Source organism: Vidua chalybeata, chromosome 6 (genome assembly GCF_026979565.1).
Source record: "Vidua chalybeata isolate OUT-0048 chromosome 6, bVidCha1 merged haplotype, whole genome shotgun sequence".
Classification (NCBI taxonomy): domain Eukaryota; kingdom Metazoa; phylum Chordata; class Aves; order Passeriformes; family Viduidae; genus Vidua; species Vidua chalybeata.
The window spans coordinates 27,067,455-27,092,566 of NC_071535.1; the positions used below are offsets into that span (position 1 = coordinate 27,067,455).

The 25,112-nt window shown below is 41.0% G+C and overlaps 2 protein-coding genes across 8 annotated transcripts in view; one reads left to right on the forward strand and one right to left on the reverse strand.

The window, feature by feature from the left end:
- Window positions 1–503: 503 nt before the first annotated feature.
- On the reverse strand, window positions 504–22,182 carry AP4S1 (adaptor related protein complex 4 subunit sigma 1). 3 transcript variants are annotated; one of them, XM_053944916.1, is made up of 8 exons: window positions 21,837–22,182; window positions 16,957–17,104; window positions 16,403–16,428; window positions 15,078–15,278; window positions 13,884–13,970; window positions 12,784–12,852; window positions 9,689–9,700; window positions 504–1,254 (listed from the first exon to the last, which is right to left on the reverse strand). In XM_053944916.1, the coding sequence occupies exons 4-8, from the start codon at window positions 15,213–15,215 to the stop codon at window positions 1,126–1,128; spliced, it is 435 nt and encodes a 144-aa protein (XP_053800891.1). In that variant the 5' UTR covers window positions 15,216–15,278; window positions 16,403–16,428; window positions 16,957–17,104; window positions 21,837–22,182; the 3' UTR covers window positions 504–1,125. The 3 variants fall into 3 exon arrangements, with proteins under 3 accessions (XP_053800891.1, XP_053800890.1, XP_053800889.1); XM_053944915.1 differs by having other exon boundaries at window positions 9,677–9,700; XM_053944914.1 differs by lacking the exon at window positions 504–1,254 and adding an exon at window positions 1,267–3,273 and having other exon boundaries at window positions 9,564–9,700.
- A 62-nt stretch (window positions 22,183–22,244) lies between these two features.
- Window positions 22,245–25,112, forward strand: part of STRN3 (striatin 3) — a 59,894-nt gene continuing 57,026 nt past the window's right edge. Inside the window, exon 1 of one of the 5 annotated variants that reach the window (XM_053944909.1) lies at window positions 22,245–22,809. In XM_053944909.1, coding sequence (XP_053800884.1) covers window positions 22,495–22,809 — 315 coding nt within the window. In that variant the 5' untranslated portion in view covers window positions 22,245–22,494. Of the gene's footprint in view, window positions 22,810–23,206; window positions 23,418–25,112 lie in introns of those variants that run through there. The other 4 variants (XM_053944908.1, XM_053944911.1, XM_053944912.1 and 1 more) reach the window with 4 other exon arrangements.

Consider the following 25,112-nt stretch of genomic DNA (forward strand, 5'->3'; position numbering starts at 1 on the left):
TTTGATAAACATGTTACTGTGTGAAAGCCCTATGAATTATTCTCACACACAACACTCTGCTCTTTAGACCCTGGTTTCTGAGTGGTGTTTATGTGAGCAGTATGTGCCTTCACACAGAATATGCTTGTTCAGTATAAGGTTATATGTAGGGTTGTACTGGAGGTTAAGAAGGAGGCAGATAACAGTTGTAGAAAGGTAAGTTGGAAGTAAGCTGAGGTTGCCAACTGTCCTGACTTACAGAGTAGTGTGCAGCGTGAATCATCACACTGGATGCCTGGGGATGCAACTTAGCGTAGCTGCGGCTTCCTGCTCAAGAAAGGAGACTTCATTTGGTACCTACCTGGTCCTGAGAACTTGCACATCTTTTATTACTCATCTTCTGTAAGAGTTTTAATCTTGATGCATAGATAGCATACACAAGAGAAACAAAAATACACTGGTGTGCCAAAAGGGAAAAGATTTTGTGTAATTTATGAAGCCAACATGACAAAAGAGCATTAGACTTCTGATTTTAATTATCTTTTATTAATATTATAATGTTTAAGTGCTAAATAATTCCAGTCACATCTTTCAGAGTATGCAGAAATACTTAATACACCTGTATTTTTCTTTTTCTCTCCGATTTGAATAGCAAGGAGAGGGAAACCAGCTTTTTGATGAAGGATGAATATAGTTTTAAAGTACGCATAAAAGTCATGGAACTATTGTTAACAGTAAATTTATATGAAAATAAATCAAGCTGGTGCTTAAGGGAAGGACTGAAACTCAGTTTGAATTTATAGTTCTATGTATTTTGTCTTTTAGGTCTGGCATGATACTACATAATTCAAAGTGATACTTAGTCAGTCATGGTAAGTTTACATTTTTTCATCTTCAGAATGTTTTATAATTATTGACCATTCTAGGAAGATTTCTGCTGGGTCAGTGAAGCTGCATCTGAATGCATCCACATGTTTAGCTGTATCTTTCCCACTGGGTACACAGAATATAAGAGAAATGGAAAACATTTTCCAACTAATTTTAATATTGCATGAATCAATCTTGCTACAGCAGAAAACTGCTATAGGTACATTCCTGATGCTTTTGCCATCTTTTGTAAAACACCTTAGTCACTTTTGCATCTTCCTAGCCTTCTGCCACTTTGTCAAGCACAAACAGAGGGGCGAGAATTCTGTTCCGGTTTGTTTCCACAATGCAACCATTTAGCACCATTTCATCCAAAATGATGTGCACTCTGTCCAAATTGAACATGATCTAGAAGCATTTCAAGTTAAGTGTATTTTGAACAATGTGAACATAATTCACAAAAAAATTAAGCTCCTAAGTCTTCAATAAAAATTAACAAATATAGGTATTTCTTAATTTATTCTAGTTAATTTACCATTATTTTAATAAAGCTAGGGAAACAGTTCGACTGACACTTTTTCCTGATCACAGAGTGGTCAGAATTAGAAAAGTTGAAGCCCAAGCAGTATCCTGTCCTGGAATATAGCACTAGTACATTGTGGCAAAAACCACTATGGTGATTAATTTTACTGTCTGCCTGAGGCACCATGTATTGTCTGGATATGAAATGTTATCAAGGGGTCACAGCCTTCTATGTGAAGATGCAAAAATTCTGCATTCCTCCAACGAAAGTAATTAGCAAATTCTTAAACACTAGATTCTCAACATTTCCTTGTCCTGAATAACTAACAGTATTTGATCTGTTTGGACATAGCTTAATAGGAGTATGCTGATACATAAAGTTGAATCATTGATTGAGCAGTAAATCTCATAAAGAAGAGGAAAAGTAAATCAATAAGCACATCCGTCCAAAAGCACATCTGTCTTTCTTTAACTTTATCTAGTCTAGCAGCATCTGTCTCAAAAGAAACAGATGACAGGCCTTCCAGGGGTCTGAAGTGGTGGGCAGTCATGACACATGAATGCATCCATGCAGACATGAGTGTCCAGCACATCCACTGAACAACTGCCAAGGGTTATACTGTGAAAAAAAGACTTGGATGCTGCCATTTATCACCAGAACCTGAAATGGAAACAGGCACAGCAAAGCAGCCTGCTGGGTGCATCTGTTATGCCTCACTGACATACATACACAGAGCATGAATAACCCTTTCTCTGCCTAGCTCTCCACCTGTTGCTGCTCTTTACATGTGTTCTGTGCTGAGCACAACAGGTCTGCGTTGCCTTCATTTTGTACCTTCTAAATCTTGCCCATGTATTGAGGACTGCTGCAGTGGAGCTAGCAAGCCTTCTTACAGTAACTGCTAAATACATCTCTCAATACTTTCCCCCCCACTTTGATGAGTCTCTTGAGTGCCTTCTCTCCCATTCTGCTATTTATGACACTGTGAATTGAACTCAGGAAGACAGCCTGGTTTTGTTCTAGTGTTTGTATTTATGTTAGTGGACTTCCCTGCTAAGCAGTGGAGTTGCAAGAATCATGTTTTTGAAGTCATCAAGAGTTTCCTCTGCTCTCTGTGATAAATATCTGTCTTATTTTTTGAACACAATTCAGGCATTGAAGAAGACTGCTCTGTCTCCTAGCTGCCAACGGATCTGACTTTGGCAGTCAGCTGTACTGCTCTGCCAAAGAGCTGGAGCAGTGTGAGTACTGAACTGCAAATGACAACAGCTCAAGTTATCTATGTATTTGTTCCTCCTTGCTGTGAACGCTCTGGGCTGAACTTGGTGCTACTATGTTTGAGCAGAAGGGGAGGCAATTTTAACACTGCTCCAGAGGAAGTGTTCTGCTTGACCAAGAGCATAGCAGGTCTAGGTATGTGTAGTAGCACAATTCAGGTCCCCAACTAGTTACTGCTAGGTGAGAAACTATAGCTGTCAACGGGGTCTTGGGGAAGGCCATGGTTCATCAGACAGCTTCTAATTTGCTGACCTAAACTTAACTACCTAATTTAATTCTGAATTATTTTTTAAATACCAGACTTCTTCCTGAATCTGACCATAGGCCTGCATTTTTTCTAAAAACTGTGCCTTTTGATACTGAGGAGCAGTGCTGTCCTTACAACTTCAATCACCATTTCTGTGGTACCAGAGAACACAGGTGGTAGCTTTACTTGGCTTGGCAGTTTAAAGATTGAAGCCAAATTTCTTGCTGTGATAAACTTATTGAGTAAATCAGCCTTTACAGAAATATTTTAATTTGAGAAGTTAGGATTTCTTTATTACAGTAACGTGAGAATTTTTAGAAAGATAGCTATTTTGCTGCTTAGTTCACCTCTGGCACTGCTCAGTACTGGGCTACAGGATCTGTTAAGGAAATTAGATAACATTCCATTCAGGTTTCAGCAAGTGAGAAATCCAACTCCTCCTGGCTTTTAATTTTTACACTCTACCACTGATTCACACTGCCCCAGTTCCCATAGCAGAGCCCAGACCTTCCTCTAACAGTTCCAAAAATCTAAAACCCAGACAACTTAATCAACCAGGATCAGTGACTATGCAGCAACCTGCCACCCACATCTTATTTTTCTGCATCATCCTCTTTAAGAAAACATTAAAATCACATTTTTAATCAAATTTTGTCATCACTGTTTTTTCCCCACTGTATTTCCAGAAGTGCCAATACCATGTCAAAGGAAAACTATACCCATGCCAATAAGAATCTTGGAGCTGTTCCACTCAGACCCAAAGTAGTTCAGTGAGATGACAATTTCTCTGCAGGCCATTCCAGGTTATTTCCAAATGGGCTTACTCCATTGCAGAGAAGTGGCATGACTTCTGTCCTTTTCTAGTATGGTAATCTCACAGTCATCATTCCAGAAGTAATAATTCCATCTGCAGTTTGAATGGGGATACTAATACCATTCTGGAAAGATCTATCAACTTGATTTTGGAAGGTCCCAAAGCATTCTTCAACGTCTACCCTCAACCTAACATTCCACCTCCCTTCACCACACTGTTCTTGGTAAACAATTGGATTGTACAGGGAGCAACCCTGTGTCTTTTCCCCTTCCTATAAGTTTCACCTATGCTTTATGGTTACATCTTGCCCAACACAGCTCAGCCATTCATGTCTGAATGCCCTGCCCAAGGAGGGCTATGTATTTGATCCTTAGCAAGGCTCATCCTCCCCACCTGTTACTTGTTTGGCAAGTGTCCCTGAATTTCAGGGTTTAAAGCCCTGAAGTCATAATCCACACCCAACTGAATGCAGCAAAGAAAACCAGTTTGAGCAGCTGGCAACAGGAAAAAGTTGTATTGGTGTTGGCACTGCCATGTGCTCCACCCAGAGCTGTCATTTAAGGTCCTGCTTCCAGTAAGAATCCTGGCTGCCCACAAAAAGAGCACTAAGGGACTTTCACTAGATCCATGCAGAGGATAACAAGACTTTTTAAAACAAGAATGCAGAGGAAAACGTGTTCATCTTCTGCATGACAGCCTGGGTAAAGGTGAGCTCCCCTGGCTTTGGCTTCCCAATTTCTGACAATGCTGCAGCAAGCTGCATACCAAGCAGTAGAAGTAAATGGTACAATTGGCATTTTAAATGTTTCACTGGCTTTTGGTAACTTAAAGATCTCCCCTTCTTAAAGACATTAATGGTATTTTCCACTGTCCCAGAGCTTTTATGGCAAATGCATACTAAGAGGAAGTACATGTGACACAAGTATTGTATATATAGACAGTTGAGCAGGGAAGAGGGGAAGGAAAGAAGGGGAAAAGGCACAGTTAGGACTTGCATGTAATAAATAACTTCTTCCTATGGAGACATTTTAAGAGATCTCAGGGTTTTCTGGGCAAGTAATTGAAGGGTGTGTCCAGACTTGAGATGATGAAGTGCACCTTATGATCACAGAACACACCCAGGAGCACAAACAAAGGCTTTCTGGATTACAGTACAGGTACATATGGGGCAGATGATTTGCTACTGGAATATACAGCAGTACAGACCCTTGATTTCCATCGTGTACATTCATCTTCAACTAGAGATTAGTTGGGAGTTGCTTCTTTATTTAGTCTAGACTCACACATTCTGACTTATCTTTGCCAATGTTCACTTTCAGTAACTTTTAGCCTGTCTAATGGCAGTCACATTTAAGGCACTGAAACCCATGAAATGCTTTCTTGACCATTTCTTCCTCAAATGACTATGTTGATACTAAATAGGAGACAAAGGTGCCTTCAAGTTCTGTGAAGTTCTAGAACAACTAAGCTAATTTTAAGCTAGGTTTCCATTATACCCATTTATGTTACAGTGCAAACTGAAGTGCATCCTTATAAATTCAGAGAATAAATTCATCATTCAATTTTCTCACTTCTTAAATGCACTGTATTCTCAGTGTTATCCCATGGAGAACTGAAGAACAGTTTATTCACATGTATCAAAGCTTATCTATCCTAGGAGGAGCAGCAGCAGCTAGTTGCAATGGATTGTAATGGCTTTTTTGGATCAAGACAACATTCTTCAGATGCTTGGTCCTAGAGCACTCTGTCACCCCCTCCTTCCCATAATGGGAGCATAAGTATCTGTTTCTCTGGAAGTTAATAATGTATCTTCAACTGCTTTCACCAGTTCAGACAATAGAAAAGTTACCTTTAGTAATTTTAGAAAGTGTCATAGTTACCAGCATTTCATTCCTTATAAAGCTGCTGTCCAAACACTTGTGTTTTTATAGTCTCTCTTGTCCTCCTCATAGCAAGAAAGTAGTTCCTACACCACCCAAGCTGGAGTTTTAGTGCTACAGAAAACTCTTCCCCTTACTTTATAGACAAAGTGAGCCTTATCCAGTGCTATTATCACACTAGGGTATAACACCCCAAGGACAATTTCAGTACTTGTGCCCAAGAACACTACTTACTGGTATTTTAAAAACAATCCAATGTCATTCCAGCCTAGGTACTCGTAAGTGTGCAACTGACTCAAAATTAAAATGGACATCATATAATTGGTAAGTGGTTCACAATTCACACATGAAAGCTTCTATAAAAAGCTGGCTATTCTCAAGTACTTAGTCAGCCAGTAGGTAATCTTTGTTTGTTTTTGCAGAATACATGACAGAAATTGTGCAATTGTTCATGCATTGTTTAGCATCCTACCTGCCTATGTCATACATACCAACATGATGTACAAATCCTGTTGGGATTTGTACCTGTTGGGATCTGACCCAGTCCCTGCCTTGTGCCCAAGGCACCCTTCCTGACATCTGACTCCAGACAGACCATGACACGAGCTGGATACCCTGGATGAATTCAGGTGTGGACCTAAATGAAAGCTGGAGTTCTGCCTCTGCTGGAGCTACTCTGCCAGGAATACTGGGGTAATGCACTATGTCTGGGAGCTGCAAGAACCAGTGCACATGCTGCAGGCTTGGTGTGGGCTCCAGAGACACCTCAATTGTGTGATAGGCTTGGCCTTTGGATTTAATGCTCTGTGCATGGCTGAATAGCCTTAGTAATTATGGTCTATTTTAAATGGGTTTTGAGATAATGTAATTTCTTGCTATTTTTTTCATGTTAGTAAACACTACTGGCTATATAAAATAGCCACTATCACATTTAAAATAAACTTCTTATGGATCTGTACACAAAAATAATAGCAGGGAGTCAGGAAATTATGAGAGTCTCCTGCAGGATACTCTGTAAACAAAGATTCTGTAAATATTACTTAGTGTTCACTGTTGCAGACCTTCAAAAGACAACTTCTCCAGCAGATATTTTGCAACCAAGCTAACTGCACTGTGCACAAGAGTTAGTGTGAGACCATTTGGTAAAGGCAATGGTTTAATCGCTGGGGAGGATATTTTCTTTCACATTATGAAAGGCAGGTTGATGGTTTATTTCTTGCACTGTGATAATAGCTAAAGATTGTTCTTCTGGATCAGCTATTCAAGCTATTGTCAAAAATACAGTCCTGAACAATCCACTTCTTCCTAGTTACACTTCTGCTTTACATTTAATAAGGGAGGGTATTTCATTTTGACTATTTTAGGTAGCCTTTGAACTTAAGAATTAAGCTCTTCTTGAATGGGAGAATTATTTTGTACATATATAGAAGTAAAATGTTTTATTGTAAAGTTGTTCCTGAAATGTGTATCATAAAAAAGTACACTTCTGAAAGCTAAAGCTACATACTTCATGCATATGTCATGTGTGTTAAGGAGAGACATATCAGACACGAGCTTTTCCATTATTTTTTCCACTATGACCAAGTAAGTTAGAAATGCACACTCCTATTTTCTAAATATTTATAGTCATACCGTCATGTAGATGAGACCCATGTAGATGAATTTCTGCAGGAATCATTCAGACATGGTATTGCACCTGTTTCCAGCATTAGTGTTGGCATATAATGCAACAACTTCTCCAAACAGTGCAGACTAAGGACAGGATGACATCCACAGGGATCTGGACAAACTCCAGGAGTGTGCCCATGGGAACCTCCTGAGCTTTAACAAGACCAGGTGCTGGTGCTGCACCTGGGTCAGGGCAACCTCCAGTACCAGCACAGGCTGGGGATGAACAGACCCAGAGCAGCCCTGCCCAGAAGGACTTGGGGGTGCTGCTGGCTGAGAGGCTGACATGACCCAGCCATGGGCACTCCCAGCCCAGAGAGCCAAACGTGTCCTGGGCTGCATCCAAAGCAGTGTGGGCAGCAGGGCCAGGGAGGGGATTCTGCCCCTCTGCTCTGCTCTGGTGAGAGCCCACCTGCAGGGCTGCATCAGCTCTGGGCTGCCAGCACAGGAAGGACATGGAGCTGCTGGAGTGACTCCAGAGGAGGGCCACCGTGATGATTAGAATGGTGGAGCATCTCTCCTCTGAGGAAAGACTGAGAGAATTTGGATTATTCAGCCTAGAAACAAGATGATTTAGGAGTGACTTAATTGGGGCCTTCCAGTACCTAAAAGGGAGCCTTATAAGAAAGCTGGAGAGGGATGTTTTACCAGGGCATGTAGTGACAGGACAAAGAGGAAATGGCTTCAAACTGAAAGAGAGCAGATGTAGATTAGATATTAGGAAAAAATTATTTACTGTGAAGGTGGTGAGGGACTACCCCAGGTTTCCCAAAGAAGTCATAGATGTCTCATCCCTGGAGGTGTTCAAGACCAAGGGTGGATGGAGCTCTGAGCAACCTGGTCTAGCGGAAGGTGTCCCTTCCCATGCATGGCAAGGGGCTTGGAACTAGATGACCTTTCAAGTCCCTTGCAGCCCAAACCATTCCATGATATGTAGCAGCCTTTCTCAGTTATTAAATGGACTAGTAGGAGTAGCTCAAGGTGTAGAGCTCTTGGTAGGAAATTGCTGAGCAGAGGCAGCAGAATTCAGAATAGTCAGTATACCAAATGACTCAGATAATCAGGCAATTGCATGGTCAAAGTACACTACATGGAAACATAGGGGATTCTTTTTATGTGTAATTATTAAATAGGTCAGGTCAGTCTCTAATTTGGCAAAGCTCAATAGTTCAGGATTACAACTAACAATACAAAAACTGTATTTCTATAATCACTCACACACCTTAAGTGTCCCTTCATATTGGAATGTCATTATTGCTCTTTCATAGTATCAGTGGATTTAAGGGTGTTCTACTAACACCACAGCATTTTCTAAATTTTAGGAAGGAAACATGGACAGTATGTGTGAGTGTATGTACACACACACACATGTATATGTATATATATAGTCAGCAAATGAGGCAGAGTTACAGCATGTAGCAATCTTTAAAATATTTTCAAAAGTGAAATTAATTATTTCCTGTTGTTTTTTGTTTTGTTTTTTCCTTTTTCAATAAAGAAGTAAGAACAAGAAAAAATACAGACTTTTTCTGTGTTCTTCATAAGTGGTAATTCATAAATAAACTAAATTACTTGACAGTACTTGATTGCAAGATGGCAACTGTATTTCAGGTGTGTAACTGAAACTCTTTGTTCCAGCAGATCCACAATTAACCAACAGCAAATACAAGCAAAAGAACTGCTGGAGTAGAGTCAACACACAGTGTGTGGGAAGAACTGAGAGGGAAGACTGTGCTACATTCTCCTGGTTTAATTTTTCCAGTATTGTGTTTTATTTACTTGCTATTTATGTTTAATTGTTCAGGACTGTATTTTAGTATTTGTATTTGGGTGAGTTTTAAATAATATTTTATTTAATACCCTGCAAAACATAATGAAAATACAGCAGTGTAAGGGGAGAAGTGGGAAAGGTAACACCTCGTTTCCTAAATATTCTCCTCCCACGTTTTTCCCTCCTTCCAAAGATACAGAAACTAAAACTCACTTCTTGCTTTCATGAAGTAAGATCAAACTGCAAACATAATCTTACAAATAGTGCTGCTATTTGGCTCAAGACACAGCTGTGACATTCATTTGTTATTACAGTAATTTCAATATCTATTTTATTGTAACTCAAAGTGAAACTTTAAACTACTTAAGCCTGAAAGTTCCCCATGAATTTAACTTTTCATGTATTTAGTTCTCTCAAAGCAAGCTCTCTGTGTCTTACTTTAAATGGAACCAGGCTTAATGATGGAGGATTTAAATAGGTGAGCCATGTGAACATCAGCTATGCTTTCAGAAAGGTGCTAAAATGGTGCTACTTACTCCAAGTGCAAAACTGGTGAACATCTCCATTGACTTGAGTGATAGTTAGTGCTATGAAGACAGTATGAACTGGAACATACACCAAAAAATGATAACAAATGGATTTCTGATACTGAAAAGGATACATCTAATTCACTCTGCAAGGAAAAGAGATAGACAGCCATTAGTTACAGTTTGATCTCTTTTCTCAGATGATCTCATTTCTTAATCATTAAACATAACACATCCCTTCAAAGGATAAAGAAAGTCTTCAAAATAATGATAGAAAATTTTAGAGTGATTCAGATTCCTGTTCTGGACTGGACAATGACATACTCTTTCCTGCAACACTGCTTTGCTTTACATGTGCTATCTGTCTCTGTAATCAAAGCTGAAAAAACTCACTGAGGTCACCTACAAGTAACAATTTGAATATAGGCAGTGCCATTTGAGTGAGTGGGTGAAAAACCAGCAGCTCTAATCATGGCAGTTCCAGCCCTATATTTTCTCTTCCTTGTCCTGCAAAATCAAGATGTTAATGCCAAGTTTACACAGTTAAAGTTGTTACTGCAGATCATTTCAACAGCAAAATTTAGACATTGTATAATACCCACGGCTGTGGTAATGGCTGCATATATTAAGAAAGGCAAGGCAACTCCAAGCTTTGGAGTTCTTAGCACTTCTAAGTATTCTCCAGCCCCAGCAACACAATTCTTCATATAGTCACGATTTCCCTTCTATTTTTGGATTTACTCCAAGCAGTATTACTCATTTAACCAAAATGTCTGAGTTAGAAGCCCTCGTGGTCTCTCTGCAGTCAGCAGAAGAGATGGGGATCTTCACCAGTTGACTCGGCACACTTGAGGCATGACTCACTTTCTCGAGATACTGATCAGTCTCCAGTGCCAGTAAAGGGAGCTTAGGATGACCAAATTTCTAACTTAGGTGCCTCAGTTAAATAGCTAAACTTAGAAATAATTAATCACAGCCTTAGCACTTAAGATCTTGCCGAGTTATGCTAGATTCCCCTGTCTCTATTAAGAGGGAATCTTTACCTGCTATCTAGAGAATTTAGTTTGATAATGTGATTTTCATTCATTGTCTAAACCTGGTTTTAAGGCAGAGTAAAGCCAGTAAGGTTTTGCTGGTAAAATTGCTACTACTTCTGTGGTCTAAAGATGATCTAAACTGGACTAGTTCTAGTCTACAGGCCTCTGTTGAGTGACTCTGCCATTCTTCAATTAGAAGTTTTTAATGTATCACAGAAATTGCATTTTAAGGGCCCGATCAGTTTAAGTTTTCTCACCATTAAAAGAAGTAGTTGGAGACATTGGAATTCTGACCAGTATGCAGAATTTTTCTTGGGTAGCCATATAAAAGTGAAAGGGACTCAGAATTACATCTCACAAACAATTCTGAAAGCTTTCCCCCTAATTCCATTAATGTTTGTTCTCATATCTGAATTGAAGCTCTGTAAACTCCATTAGATAAAAATAGAGTACGTGAGAATGTTTAAAGCTCTCAAGTCTAAAAATAATAGATGACAAAATGTCCTTCTAGAGTGGGACACATGTTCTCTCCTTTCCCAGAGTTCTGTCTCCATTGCCATCATCATAATTTGGGATTCTGCTAAAATTCTGCAAATCCTAAACAGTAATCTGTAAAAGTACAGATTTATACTTTCTTGCTCTGTGGTTACTGCCAGAAACCCCAGCTAGAATTACAGCCCTTGTCTTAGAGCTCTGCCATTTATTGTGTTATATGATATTAGAACCAGAACCATCAAATGGCATGAGATTTCTTTTACCACCCCCCTTTTAGGTTCCTCTGTCTCAAACCCAAAATGCTACAGACAATAAAAAAAAACCCTCTGGTATGATGAACGCAGCAAACTTCCAACAGCTATCAGTGGTTGGGTTATATATGTGGTCAAAGGATTATATATGTACTACATTTATATGTATAACTACATCTATTTTTGCTCTGCTTTAATTGAATAAAATTTGAGAGGTGGTTGGCAACTGTTAGCTCAATCAGGCAAATAAGATGTGACTAAATTTTAATGTGCATTCCTGTGCTGCCGAGATCTAATCCCATTCCTGGTTATCACTACTTAGTTGGGACTACAGTCAGCAATTTTAAGAGAAATTCTGAACTCAGTGCAGTCAGAGAGTGATATACTTAGTACCAGCAGTTTCCATGGGCTGGGGCGACGTCAGTTGAGATAACAGCCTAAAAGATTTGCTAAACATCTAAATAGTGAAGGGCGCAGATGACTTTGTCAAGCATTTCCTTGAATTCACAGAGGGAGCTCTGCCGTGCTTGCTATGGTACTAGAACTGGGAAAGCAGTTTTAGACCCTGCATACTGATATCTTGTTTGTACAGTTACCAGTGTAGTACCCTCAAGTACATGGACTACAGAGGAAATATCCAGTCCTCTTTTCTGAGAGGGATATTCAACACATTTCAACAGAGGTTAACTGAAACTGTGCCAAAGTATGATTCCACTCAATTTTTCTTTGTAACAAGATTATTACAAACCCTGTATTAAATAGCAAATGTTCTAACCAGAACTGCAAAGCTGCATTTTCAAACTTTGTAAAAACAAGCAAGCAAAAAAAAATCTCACCACCAAAAGGAACAGTGTTATTTTAAATGGAGCCATGTCTGATGTTGAATCCTTAACAAAATTACTATCTCTATAATAGTTGTTTTATCAGATATCCACTGTTGCCTGACAACAGTATGGGTAGTACAAGTACAGACTGGTTTTTGAGATTTCTTTTGCTCCATTCCTCTGATCTTGTTCAGTGAGAGTGATGTCAGTTCCCTGCTTCATGCTTATACCATCTTAATCATGAATGAAGTTCATTTGGGGAATTTAATGCTATAAAGTGCCTAAGAACTGCAAAGTAAAAGCTCTTTATTTCTTTAAAACATATAAAATGCCCATGGCTAATTTAAGAGTATATGACCCAAAGAAACCCCATAAGACCCATATGCCTGTGCTTTTCTAACAGAAATATTTCTGGTATTCCTTGTCTGATAATTTACAAACCATGTATACTTTTACTTCTTTGAAAAATCAGCTCATACTGCCTTTCCCCACAGTGATAATATTTATCAAAATTCTAAAATATTAAATATTTTTCTCCTTTGATTTATTCTCTGAAATGACATTTCCACCAAAGTTTTGAATGAAAAAAAATGTTTCATAACAGATTTAACATCTCACTCACCACTCTGCTGAAGTATTTGTCCAAAACTTCCACAAAATTATGAATTAGTTCATATACTGCCATCTCATTCTGAAATTAAAAATAACTGAATATTAAATGAATATCTAGAAAATGTAATATTATTCTTTCTGTGTTAATTCAGCTTGTGGTGAATGAAAAGCCACTAGACAGTAGAGTAAGCTCAGGCCATGTAGTCACCCAGCTGAGGTGCCGAGAGCTGGGCAGTGCTCAGGGCAGGAGCTCCAGGCTGGCCACACAGAGCAGCTCTGAACAGCCAATGGCTTCTCTCCCCTGGGCTGCTGCCATCCCACTGCAGCCCTTGTTCCACCCCTCCCAGCTCGGCTCTATGGACACACACAGCTAACTTGGTTAAGCTTACCCATGCTGAAATCACACCAGCCAGCTGCAGCACAGAGCCAGCCTCTGCTGGGCGATTTCTGTAGCAAAGCCAAAATAATTTGTCCCAAATTGCCTGCCATGATAACCCTGACTTGAAGATACTGTGCTAGGCAGCAGCTACCTTCCATACCACCCTGTTAAGGTCTCCACCATTAAGTGCTGAATTAATTTCTGAGAACCAGTTATCAATGCAAACACTAAGGCCTCCCAGGTGCAACCTGAACATATGAAATAGCATTTCATATTTATTTATTTCATAGCATTTATTTCCCTTTTTGAAAAGTAAAATAAATTGGCATCTTTATAGCTGACAGTATAAGAATTTTTTCTTTGGCCAAGGACATTAAAAACAGAGAGAAGTCACCACAGATGAGACAGCTGACCTGGCTGTAATGCTAACATTTGTTGAGAAACCCTACCTCACATAAATAAGTGTAGAATCAGTACAAGGCTCAGGAAGACTACCTCATGGTAACAGTTCATTCTACTGCTAAAGACCAAAGTCAAACATAGCACACTTGCTTTTATATCTGTCTTCACAGAAAAAACTTTGATTTTTTTTTTTTTTTTTTTTTTTTTTTTAATGACTCCTTGAAATTCTCTTATTGCTATTGAAAAAATCCATACTGGAAGAAGACTTGAGCTCTAGCCTGTGATAATCACTACAAATGTTCATTGCAAGAGGGTATATAATTTCTTACCTCTGTCTGGTCAATGCCAACAACTATGAAAAGGGCTGCATACTGTCGGTACACCAGCTTGAAGTCCTTATACTCAACGAAAGAGCACTAGGCAGAAGCAAAATGAGTCAAATATAGCAGCCATTTAAGCCCTTTCAAAAAGAGACCTAAAGGTAATTTTCCTATTTAAAAAATTATCAATATTTTAATGTAAAAATTAAAAATATTAGACTTCCAGACCCAGTGGTGAATTAACATGTCTTTCCCAAAGGGAGGGAGCCAGGAGATGGCGCCGTTTCACGCCGCTAGAGGAGACGCCGCCACCTTTTCTCTCAGTGTCATTTCGCTCGGTGCCCGAAATGGCAGCGGCAGCGCCGGCAGCTCCTGCGCTGGAGCCTGCGCTCGGAAATGCCCTGGCAGGAGCAGCACGAAGACGTTCCTTTCTTTAGCCACTGTCAAAGCTGCGAACTAAGGGACTTATAAGAACTGCTATTTTTATTGAGGTTTCCTAGAATGAAGTATGTGAGGAGTGCTGTGCAAGAACACACATCATTAATGAAAAGAAGCTGACTTCAGAACACAAACCAATAAACTTCATTCACTGCCAAGTTACATTTTTCTCCTCTAATTCAAGGCAATATGCAGAAGTTTGGAGCTTTTATTAAAGAGCCAACGATTTAATTAAGAGAGCAATGAAAATCTCAACTTTCATCCAAAAATTTTTCAACTTCTATGTTTTCTGACTTTCTTGCAGAACACATGAACACTTCCTTTGAATAAAGAAGTCTAATACAGAGGCCTAAAAATTTGCGTTTCCAAACTCCCTTGTGCTTTAGATAATGTTTCATAATTTGGAATCCTCTACCCTAAGTTTAAATTCGGAGATGTCAATATTCTGCCTTCTTCCTTCTGGCAAAACTGTAATATCTCAGTAAAACCAGTAATAAAAAAGAGTTTTTCATGTCTTCTGAGCTTCTTCAAACAAAGAAGAGGAATCTATCATGACAGTGATACAAACAACTCCAAAATCTCTGTAAGCCTCAGAAAAACATATTTATTCAATACAGGATAACAGTTCAACTGACTGAACCCACAGTCTAGAAACTCCATCTTTTATATCATGGGTACAAATGAGATAATGACCTGCGATAGACACTGATAGGTTTCAGAATTATCAATAGGAAAGGTGTGAGATGTGGATGAAATAAAACCTACCTCATCCTTTGAACGGGAGAGACAGCTTTTGATTACTTCAGCTTCCAGCATTGCCCGTTTATTAATTTCTACATGCTCATAATACCTGGACAGTCTTGTTTGACCTTGTTTGTTAACCATAAGAAAAAATTTTATCATTTCTTTTTTGTTGATTTCAGGGGTAGATTTCAATTTTGGGTGCAGGAATCAGGAAAAGTATTTCTGGGAGCAGAAAAAAAAAAAAAAAAAGGAGTAGTAATACATAGGAATAAAGACTTCCTAAAAGCTATCCACTCCAGGTATGCATATATTTATGACTGAGTTTCTTGCCAAAACATACGACATTGAAAAAAAATCTCAAATCTTTTGCACACATCCCATGGAAAACCTCCCTTTTTTCCCCACACAACTATTCACAAACTATCTAATAAATAACAGCTTTCACATTTGAAATTTTCACATTTCAATCAAATTAATTTTTTGATAGGATTTGGGAAATTGGAGGAGTAAATAATTACTTCTTCATAACCATAAATCTACTCACCATTTTCCTCCCGCATGCTAACTGGTTTGCAAACATCAGAAATTTGCCCAATACCAAACCACACTAATACAGTTCCTAAGAGTAAAATTTGCCCATAAGCACTTTCTCCCCCCGACTTGTATTTAACAATTACATTCATTGATATGACATTGCCATATCAAATTGAATGGAGAGATGACAAAGGGAAATGCATGGGCCACAACATATGATCATTTCTTTAATGTAGAATGAGAGACTCCTAAATACTTGGGTATCTGCAGTATCTATATCTTGAGATGGAGCAGGAGCTATTGAAATCCATCTTCTCCTTTCTGATTTCCCACACTGATGCAAAAGGTAAATTCTGTACTTAATGAAAACTAAGTGTGGGTTTTCAATATCTAAAGAGAAATTGGTTCACATTAATAACTTAAAAGAGCTTCATCTCAATATAAATAAATATTAAACCCAACACCACTGAAATATAGCTGTAAAATATAAATATACCACATGCAATGTACAGTGAAAAAGAGCATTGAAAAGAGCACAGCATATGCCAGAATCTGCTTCCTAAACAACTGACACCTCTGATGTTTTGAAAAGCATGAAAATAGAGTAAGTTGCAAATGTAATTTTTTTGAATAGAAGTTCTGGGTTATTTTCTTTAATGTCTGAGAACAATCACTGTAATGTTTTCCATCTGACTTTCTAATTGCATCCCAGATTTATTGGCCCAAATAATCTTGAGGTTTGTGCACTGGAAATACAACAACTACTGCAAAAGTTATTCCTTTTTTTCCAGTTCAGAAGAGTTGGACCTTACCTGGTGCATCTTAGGTCTCACAGCTTCTGTGACAAAGTTTAAACAGAAAAAAAAACCTATCAGGAATCCACAAAACAATACAGTGTAGCTCTTTGAGTAAAAACAGTGTATCTTAATGCAGAAAAGCAACAGGGGAAAAATACAAGCAAGCTCCATAGGTGCTGCATCATATTACTAGCAACTTGAATAAACTGGCTATACACCATCCATGGGTGACAAATCTTTCATGACAGTGACGCAACAAGTCCCAATATATTGTGCTGACATTAATTATTGTTTACTTCTGATTCACAGTGGTCACTGTTTTCTGAAAAGCCACCTCTTTTACCATCACAAGGATCTCAAGAAAGTGACCCTTTTTTTCCTCAGTGTACTGTGGTTTACTCTATCTACTAAGAAGTTTACATTTTCAGATGTAATTTCAAATGTATTTTTACTAATTTGACTTGATACTGAGAATTCATTCTTAGTTGAGTGACACATAGTTAATTCAGGATCAGTCCTCAAGATAACAGAACCTATTTGGAATCATGACAATCTCAGAGCTTTCTTACCTCCTCCAGGCATGTGAAGCCTCTTCAGGAACACACTTCTGCTGCGTCACTCTGACAGCAGAGTCGTGGATGCTGGTCACTGCTGCTGCCGTGGTGCACGTGGCTGCTGCACTGCACCCAGGGCTTCTGAACCAGCACGAGTTTGTCTCTGAGAAAGAATGAACCATGTCATTAAGATAAAAAAAGGGCCCAGATAGAAATGTATGATGGGATCTTCACTGTTGGAGGCAAGTAGACTGACATTGATGACTAAATGGGAGATTACCATCTACAATCTTTGCTGTGTTTAGTATATGGCTCCCCCCCGCCCCACATTCTATTTTGAATTGCTGCCTGAAGTTAGAGTTGCAATAAGATATCTTAATATTTTTAATCATAAAGTTGAAATACTAAGATGATGTAAGTCAGTTTTTGATAAAAACCTTCCAAGAAGGACAAGGATGAACAACTCCTTCCAGCTCAGAGTCCCCTAGCAAGAGCTAACCTCATGACAGAAGGAACCTGAAACTTTAAAGCTGCTTAAGAAGGAGCTGTGGCATGAAAGAAAAACAATCTAAGAAATGTTGCCCATTGTTTTAAGCAAGCTCAGACACAGGAGACCAACTGAAAAAGACGTCTGTCCATGCTAAACAGATAATAACAGTGATGTAGAGAGGTTTTCTTTTTTCATTGGAGTCTTACACTTCATCTTTGTGTTTGGCGCTGCTGAAACAAGAATTAATGGTTCTCTGTTTTGATCCAAGCTATTTTAATAATTTAATCATAAATGGTACCAAGGGTTTGAGAACAGGAAGACAGGGAGAACAGTACAACTACCCCAGGAGCACTGACAGAGCTGTTGTACTTTGAGTTACTGTTAAGCAATACGTAACAGCAAAACATATGACAAATTCATATGTATGATCCTATTGCAGGATTGGCCCCTAATCCTAATTATTCCTTTATTAACTTAATCTTTGTACATGGTTAATCCCTTTCTGATGTTATGATTATTTTATCTGCATGTATCCTTATGAATGGCCTGGATTGTTTTACAGATGAAAATATTAAGACCAGATTGGTTTTTTTTAGAATCTGTACAAATGCTCTTATCCAGAATAGATTAAAAAAAGAAAAAAACTAATAAGGTTGCAACACAGGTAGAACCATAGTAGCACTCAAAAGTGCTATCTGTAATTTATGAGACACTTATGCATAGGATTAAAAAACATAATCAACAGCTTTTGAATCTGTAGGAAACAAGTCCGCTCTTTCTGTAGCCATTTCTGTATTTTCCCACTAGCCCCAAAGATTTCAAGATTTTAACCAGAAATTTTGTTCATATAAAAGGCAGCACAAGCACACAAGCACAAGTTTTGTGCAGAAAAAGTGGAATAAATTAACAAGTTCACATAATAACTTTGTAAAAATTTACAAAACGTATGCAAGCATAGATGACTTTGAGAATAATGCTAGTATTAAAAATATCTTAAGGGGTTTCTTTATTTCCTTTAGAACTAATTCTGAAAAAAAATCACTTGTAGTAGTAAAAGCATTTGCTTGCACAATTTAGGCAAAAAAGGGAAATGACTGAGTTTTGTTTCTAACAAACAACATTTATTTCTTCTCTTTTCATCTTGGCTTTCAGATACAGAAAACACGTTAAAATGAGTTTTGCATACATAGGATGTACAGAAACCTGTGACGTATAATAAAACAAAAGCCTATCTGTGCATGTTGATGGGTAAAGAAACCCCATTCCTTCAAGTTCTTTGTATTTGAGAAGCTGCCTTTTATGATCAATAATCAGTACTCTACTTAAAAAGCCAGCTACCTTTCCTCTGGTACAACTCTTACATGCTTTTCTGAGCATTCTCATGCACATGTCTGCGTGTATCCATGCACACACACAGAGATTATGATGCTTTTATACATGCAGAATCAAATGGTTCAAGGGAATTGGTGACAAGATGCAAGCCTTTCATATTTCTGCCATTATTTTGCTCATTTTAGTAATGAAAAGACATTACTATCTGAAGGCTGTTTGTCAGAAATGAATAGGCTCTCTCATTCCAGGTCACTGGACAACTATCTGCATCACAAATGCGCTTAGGAACTGAAGAATGGAAGAGACTATCGAGATCCTGATGGATTGTCAAGTCCAACTCTCTCCATCCCAGTCAGCCATGCATTAGAAATTTTGTCCAGAACAGCCTATGGTACAAGCTTCCTTGCATGTCCTGCATACTCAATCTACAAAACCCCTATGGAACTCTATCACTGAATAAAGATTCCCTATAAACAAAAACCTCAGAAGGTATCGCTTGGGGAAGATACAACAAGCCTGGAAACTGCAAACTTTCCTTCAAAAGAAGTTACCTTCTGGAGTGACTAAGTAGCACTCTCCTTTACTTCCCTTACAAAATACATCTGTAAGGATAATTTGGCATGCACGCAGATGACATACAGTTTTACTACTGAGATTTAAATATGAGCTGTTACAGTGTGTTAGATCTCACCCTCATTAAGGTATCTCTTGCAGATAGGTATCTATGAGAGAAAATTCATATCATGATTGCCCTGTGTGACTCACACTGCCAGGCTGACATGGTTCAGGAGCTGCTTCCAGGACATGTCAGCTCTGCAGGCTGCATGACCACATGAGACACCTCGAAGTAACTTTTCCCTGTTTGAGTGACACTCCTTTTCAGATAACAGCTGAGACCTCACAGAGAGGCAAAGCCTGCAATACCTGTTCTGCAGATAAAAAGATCTTAAGTCTCCCACGAGGCAAACCCAGCTGATTCTACATGCAGTAATATAAAGCATATTTTAAATATAATTTTTTCTCTGGTATAGATACAAGCACTGAATTTAATTTGTCACAGATTTCACCAGTATTTATACATAAGCTGACACATACAAAAAGAAACACAACCTAAGTTTGAATTGTACTTGCAGTACAGCTGCAATTCAAGTATTTTAGTTATTTCAGCCTAAGAAAGGTTTGCAACATTCTAGGGCTTTTAGCTAGAACCTAAGAGATAAAATCTCACAAAGAAGAAATGGCATGACTACATATTTACAGAACTGCTTCACCAAGAAGTAAAAATAAATGTTACATAGAACTATAGGCAAATAATTTACTTCCCTGTCCAACTCTAAACAAGTTGATTTGCTGGATGCAGAGATCTAATGGCACTTTATGTGCGCATGAAATGTAGAATCATAGAATATTCTGAGTTAGAAGGGACTGCCAAAGATCATTGAGTCCAGCTCCTGGCCCTGCTCAGAAAATCCCAAGTCACATCCTGTGCCTGAGAGTATTGTCCAAAAGCTTCTTGAACTCCGTCACTCACCCAGCTTAGCGCTGTGACCACTGCCCTGGGGATCCTGTTCTGGTGCCCAACCACCCTCTGGGTGAAGAACCTTTTCCTGATATCCCACCTAAGCCTCCCCTGGCACAGCTTCAGGCCATTCTCTCAGGTCCCTCAGGTCCTGTCACTGGGCACCAGAGAGAAGAGACCAGTGCCTGCCCTCCTCTTCCCCTCAGGAGGAATTTGTAGACTGCCATGAGGTGTCCCCTTAGACTCCTCCATGCTGAACAGATCAAGTGACCTCAGCCACTCTCCATATGCCTTCCCCTAGAATTAAAGCGTTAATGAAAAATTTTAAATGGCTAAATGATAGAGGCATAAAGCACAAGGAGATGTAGCAAAAGGAACAAGTATTTTTTACACTTTTGTTTATTGAGCTTCTTATAGATTTATTGCACAAAACGATGTAGCAAATGAAGACCACACACATAATCAGAACTCTTGGTCTTCCTACTTTTGTTCTGTCAGTGCACAAGGCTTTAATAAAACCACACACTCTTTTAAATTTAACAGTAAAAGTAATTTTTGCAGTCTAGTTTATTACTGTGCCCATAAAAATTAATCAAAAAGATGAAACAAGTATGCCTGTGTGGCTTTAAAATAAAACACTGTGTTCAATTTCAGGACAGGGATTTTTTTAAAAAGCAACCTTAATTATCTAGGGAAGTCAAGGGAGGAAGGAAAGAATAAAAACGTTTTCCTTTGCTGTTATCAAAATGCTGGCTGAATATAGTAACGGAATTAAATGCAATAACTCCTGTATAGTCAGGAATGAAGAATGTCCTGAACAATTGCAGCTAAACAAAAGGTTAAACTAATTATGAGCTAAGTCTCAGTTTTTAATAATGATTAGGTAACTGTCAGTAGACAATGAAAAGAAATCAGCTGAGGTGGAAAGGAGCTGGATTTAGATTGCCTAATCAGTATGGAATCAGGAAGAATGGACAATGACGTTTTAGTAGGAAATGATTTAACGGAGAAGAAAGGAAGGACTGGATGAGCTAACTGAAGCATCAATACACACCTAAGGAGAGACTGGTAAAGAAAGGAAACACCAGTACTGAGACAAACGGTATTTTTTTCCAGTAATTAACAGAATTCCAGGTCTGTCAAGAATAACCTTTTTTAGGAAACTACCCCTCTAGTGAATGAGTACAGCAGGTAAAAACTTTGAAGAGAGGCAAAACCAAAGACCTACCTTACTTAAAATGTAAGTAAGTAAAAAATGGATCATTTGAAATAGGATGTGACGATAATTTTTAAGTATTACGTTTCAGAGTAGTATTTTGCAATCGAGACAATTTCACCATATCCAAACTACAGCCTCAAACACTGCATTGCTATCACTGATAAAACTGAGCCAGATAAAATAGACCAGTAATTTCTTGCAAAACCGTCCTCACGTGGAAGTTTTGAAGAGCGAACATGGTGCACTCTTCCTCCTCCAGGGGGGAATACATTACACACATCACAACCGAGGTATCATGAAGATGACCAGAGATTAGCCAGCTTCCAGAAACATACCGTAAATTTAATATATCTATTCTAAACCACCTCCTTGTAGGGCAAACTCAGTGCACCATTAAACCGCGCAGAGTCTCAAAAACGGAAGTGTTGGACTCGCGCTGCGCTGGCTGCGCGTCGCTTTAGGACGCGGGCCCCGGCCTGGCCGCATTCCCGCCGACTCTTCCCCGGCGTTCGGCACTCCCGAGTGGCGGGGCGAGCCTCGCCTCCCCGCCACTTCCGACTGTCACCGGGGGCAGACGGGAACCGCCCGGCCGGGCCCCGCGCCGCCGGCCCCGCTACCGACCGACCCAGAGCCGGCCCAGCCGCAGGAAGCGACTGCCAGCCCCGGGCCCGTCCCGCTCCCCCCGGGCGCGGCGCTCACCTCCCTCCCGCGCAGGCGCGTGGGGCCGCGGGAGGCGGCGGCGGAGGCCAGGCCGCGGTTTCCCGGCAGGCGCCGCTCGCTCCCCGCCCGGCCGGGTGGGAGGGTGGGAGGGCCGCGGGGCTGTAATGGCGGCTGGCGGCGGCTCCGCGCTGCGCTGACACCCGGACCCGCTCGGCGCAGCCCCCCCGCCCGGCCCGCCCCCTCCTCCCCGCCCCAGCCAGCGCCGCTCGCCCCCTCCCCGGCCCCTGCTCCTGGCCCCCGCCGCGGGACGAGGAGGAGGGCTCCCCGCAGACAATGGACGAGCACCCAGGAGCCGGAGGAGGCGGTGGGATGGCGGCCGCCCCGAGACCACAGCAGCCGCCGCCGCAGGCGGGTGGGAACATGAACCTGCAGTCTGGTGGGGGCTGCGTGGGGGCTGGAGCCGGCGGAGGAGGAGGGCCACAGCCCCAGGGCCCCGCGGCCCCGGCCGGTCAGGAGGCGGCGGGCCCCGCCGAGCTGTCCCGGCCCCAGCACTACACCATCCCGGGGATCCTGCACTACATCCAGCACGAGTGGGCTCGCTTCGAGATGGAGAGAGCGCACTGGGAGGTGGAGCGGGCCGAGCTCCAGGTACCGGGGTCGAGGGCGATCTGGGACTGGCCCGGCGGGCTCCGGGGGCCGGGCCGTGCGCGGCGTGCGGGGGCAGCGCTGCCTGGGCGAGCGGGGTCCGCGGGGCCCCCGAGGCCGAGCCGGTCGCCGTGGCCCGGGGACGGTACCTGGGTGAGGTCCGGCGGGCGGAGCGGCGGTACCGGCGGAGGCCCGAGCCGGGCTCCCTCCCCGGGGCAGCCATTTTGGTTTGTAGCATGGCGCCCGCCCGGCTCCGGAGCGGCCCCGGCCCCGGAGGCCGCTCGCCCGGAGCCGCGGTGCGGGGCCCGGAGCGCGGCCGGGGAAGGGCGGGCGGGCGCTGCCGCGGCGCTGGGCTGTGACCCTCTCCCTCCTCCTACCCGCCGGCGGAGCGAGCTGCGCTGCGCCTTGACAGCTGCGGTCGGCTCCTGCAGCACAATGACTCCGGGGCTCCTCGGCCCCGTGCGGGTTACTGACAGCAAGAGCCTCCGGGCCTGGGAGGGAGGACTGACGCCTCCTTGCAGCTCGGCGAGCTCTGGCTTTGGAGGGAAAAGGGGGAGTTAGGAGGCGGCCCTGCCTCCCGGGCAAGGGCAGGACGAGGAAAAGGAGTTCAGGTAAATCGTAAGTAAAAGACTTAGCCAGGCATGTAATTAGAGACGGGTCGAATCTGTTCTTTCTTTCTTTCGGACTCGCTTCTTTGGAGATTTCATATCGGAGAAGAGCGAGGAATCGATAAGTCTGCGGTGTGGTCATTTCAGTATACAAAAAAATACCAGCTTCGCCTCAGGAACGGAAACTGAATAACTTTCCAGGATAGAGAGCAAGTGTTGGAGTTGCAATATACATTTCTTGCGACTAATGTTTGCTTTTAGTAATAGGATAATTTTACTAATTATTTTTGCAAGTAAAAAAAAAAATCATGCATAGACTATTACCAGTTTATGAACCGATTGCGAAATCCACTGAATGGGAGGTATCCACACTGGAGCCATTATCTTTTTATAGGACAGAAGTATACGTAATAAAAATATAAAAAAGTGTTAGCAGACTTCGTATCTTCCAAAATTTTTTTTTGTGATTTTTGTACTGAGTGAATGTTTATGATCTTGAAGTAGCAGTCCATCAAATTGCACTGCAACAGCAGCCGGCGGTTGCAAGGCATTTCCTTTTGGGTTTCGGAACCAAGAAGTATATCTGATCCTGGGCAATTCTTTAGGAACTTCTTGGCTCTGTAATAAGCATGTATTTGGCACTATTTTTGTTACAACTATAATTAAGAAATAATTAAAACACAAAATCACAATTGAAGGGGTTTTACTGTTTTTTTCACTTACTGCAAGTCTTACTCTTTTAAACCCCGTGAAATGGCTGAATTTAAAATCCATGGTGAACATGGGTGGGTGTTTTTAGTGGAGAGCAATTGGCTGTTTCTCCTGTTTTCTCTAGCATCTCAGTGATACAGTGTTACATTTATAAATAAGTTCCTTAGTGTTATTCATTACCAGACAAAACCACCTTGAAATATTTGTTTTAGGTGTGAGCTTGTTACTTTAAAACAAGGTACTGCTGTACCCTAACATGAAGAGTACTCCGGAGACTTGAAAAGTTGTGTCTGACTGATGAAGTGCTTCTCTGAACTCACGTGGCCTGATGCACTCTTAGCCAGCTCTGCTGCTTTTTGTTTGTAGTTGCTGTTTGTTATCCACGGCCATACCATTTCTTCTGCATGTCTGTGGAGGTATGGTAGCAGTTCTGACCATGATTATGTATGTGTTGATTGACATACGTGTGCAAATGTCATGGGACTGAGACAGCAGAGTTGCTGCACAGTGCCTATGCACAAGGGTGTTATTGGTTGGTTTTTTTATTACTTCGGAAGCCCAGGGTTGAAGGGGGAGAGGACATTGCCCTTGGATTTTAGGTCTCAGCCTATGCAATAGTGAAGATTGATACAGGAATGTGTTGTGAATATTTTTTGGAGATAGATGTTTTCTAGGTCTGTGGGGTTTTTGGTTTGTTCTGCAACTTAATTTGTGAAGTAACAGCATATTTTGTGGCCAGTAAAGCTGTAATAGTTTGGACCCCAAACAACAGTTTTGTCCCTTGAAGCTAAGGAGAATGTTAATCATATGTCAGGTGTGAGTTTTTTGATGATAGAGGCCTCCTGGGTTGAAAGGAAGACAGGAATTCCATAGCATGACAGTAGATAATTTATGTGGAAGTGGGTGTTGGATGATTTAGCTGCAACTCTCCTGATGCAGGTAATTTCATTGTTATTTCTTCATTCTTTCAAGATGACAGTAAACTCT

Coding starts and splice junctions, on each gene's coding strand:
- AP4S1 (XM_053944914.1), bottom strand. CDS start 15,215: ATGATAAAATTTTTTCTTATGGTTAACAAACAAGGTCAAACAAGACTG. Junction 13,971..15,077: donor TCTCCCGTTCAAAGGATGAG/GTAGGTTTTATT, acceptor GCTTCTGCCTAG/TGCTCTTTCGTTGAGTATAA. Junction 9,701..12,783: donor ACAAATACTTCAGCAGAGTG/GTGAGTGAGATG, acceptor TTTTCCTTGCAG/AGTGAATTAGATGTATCCTT.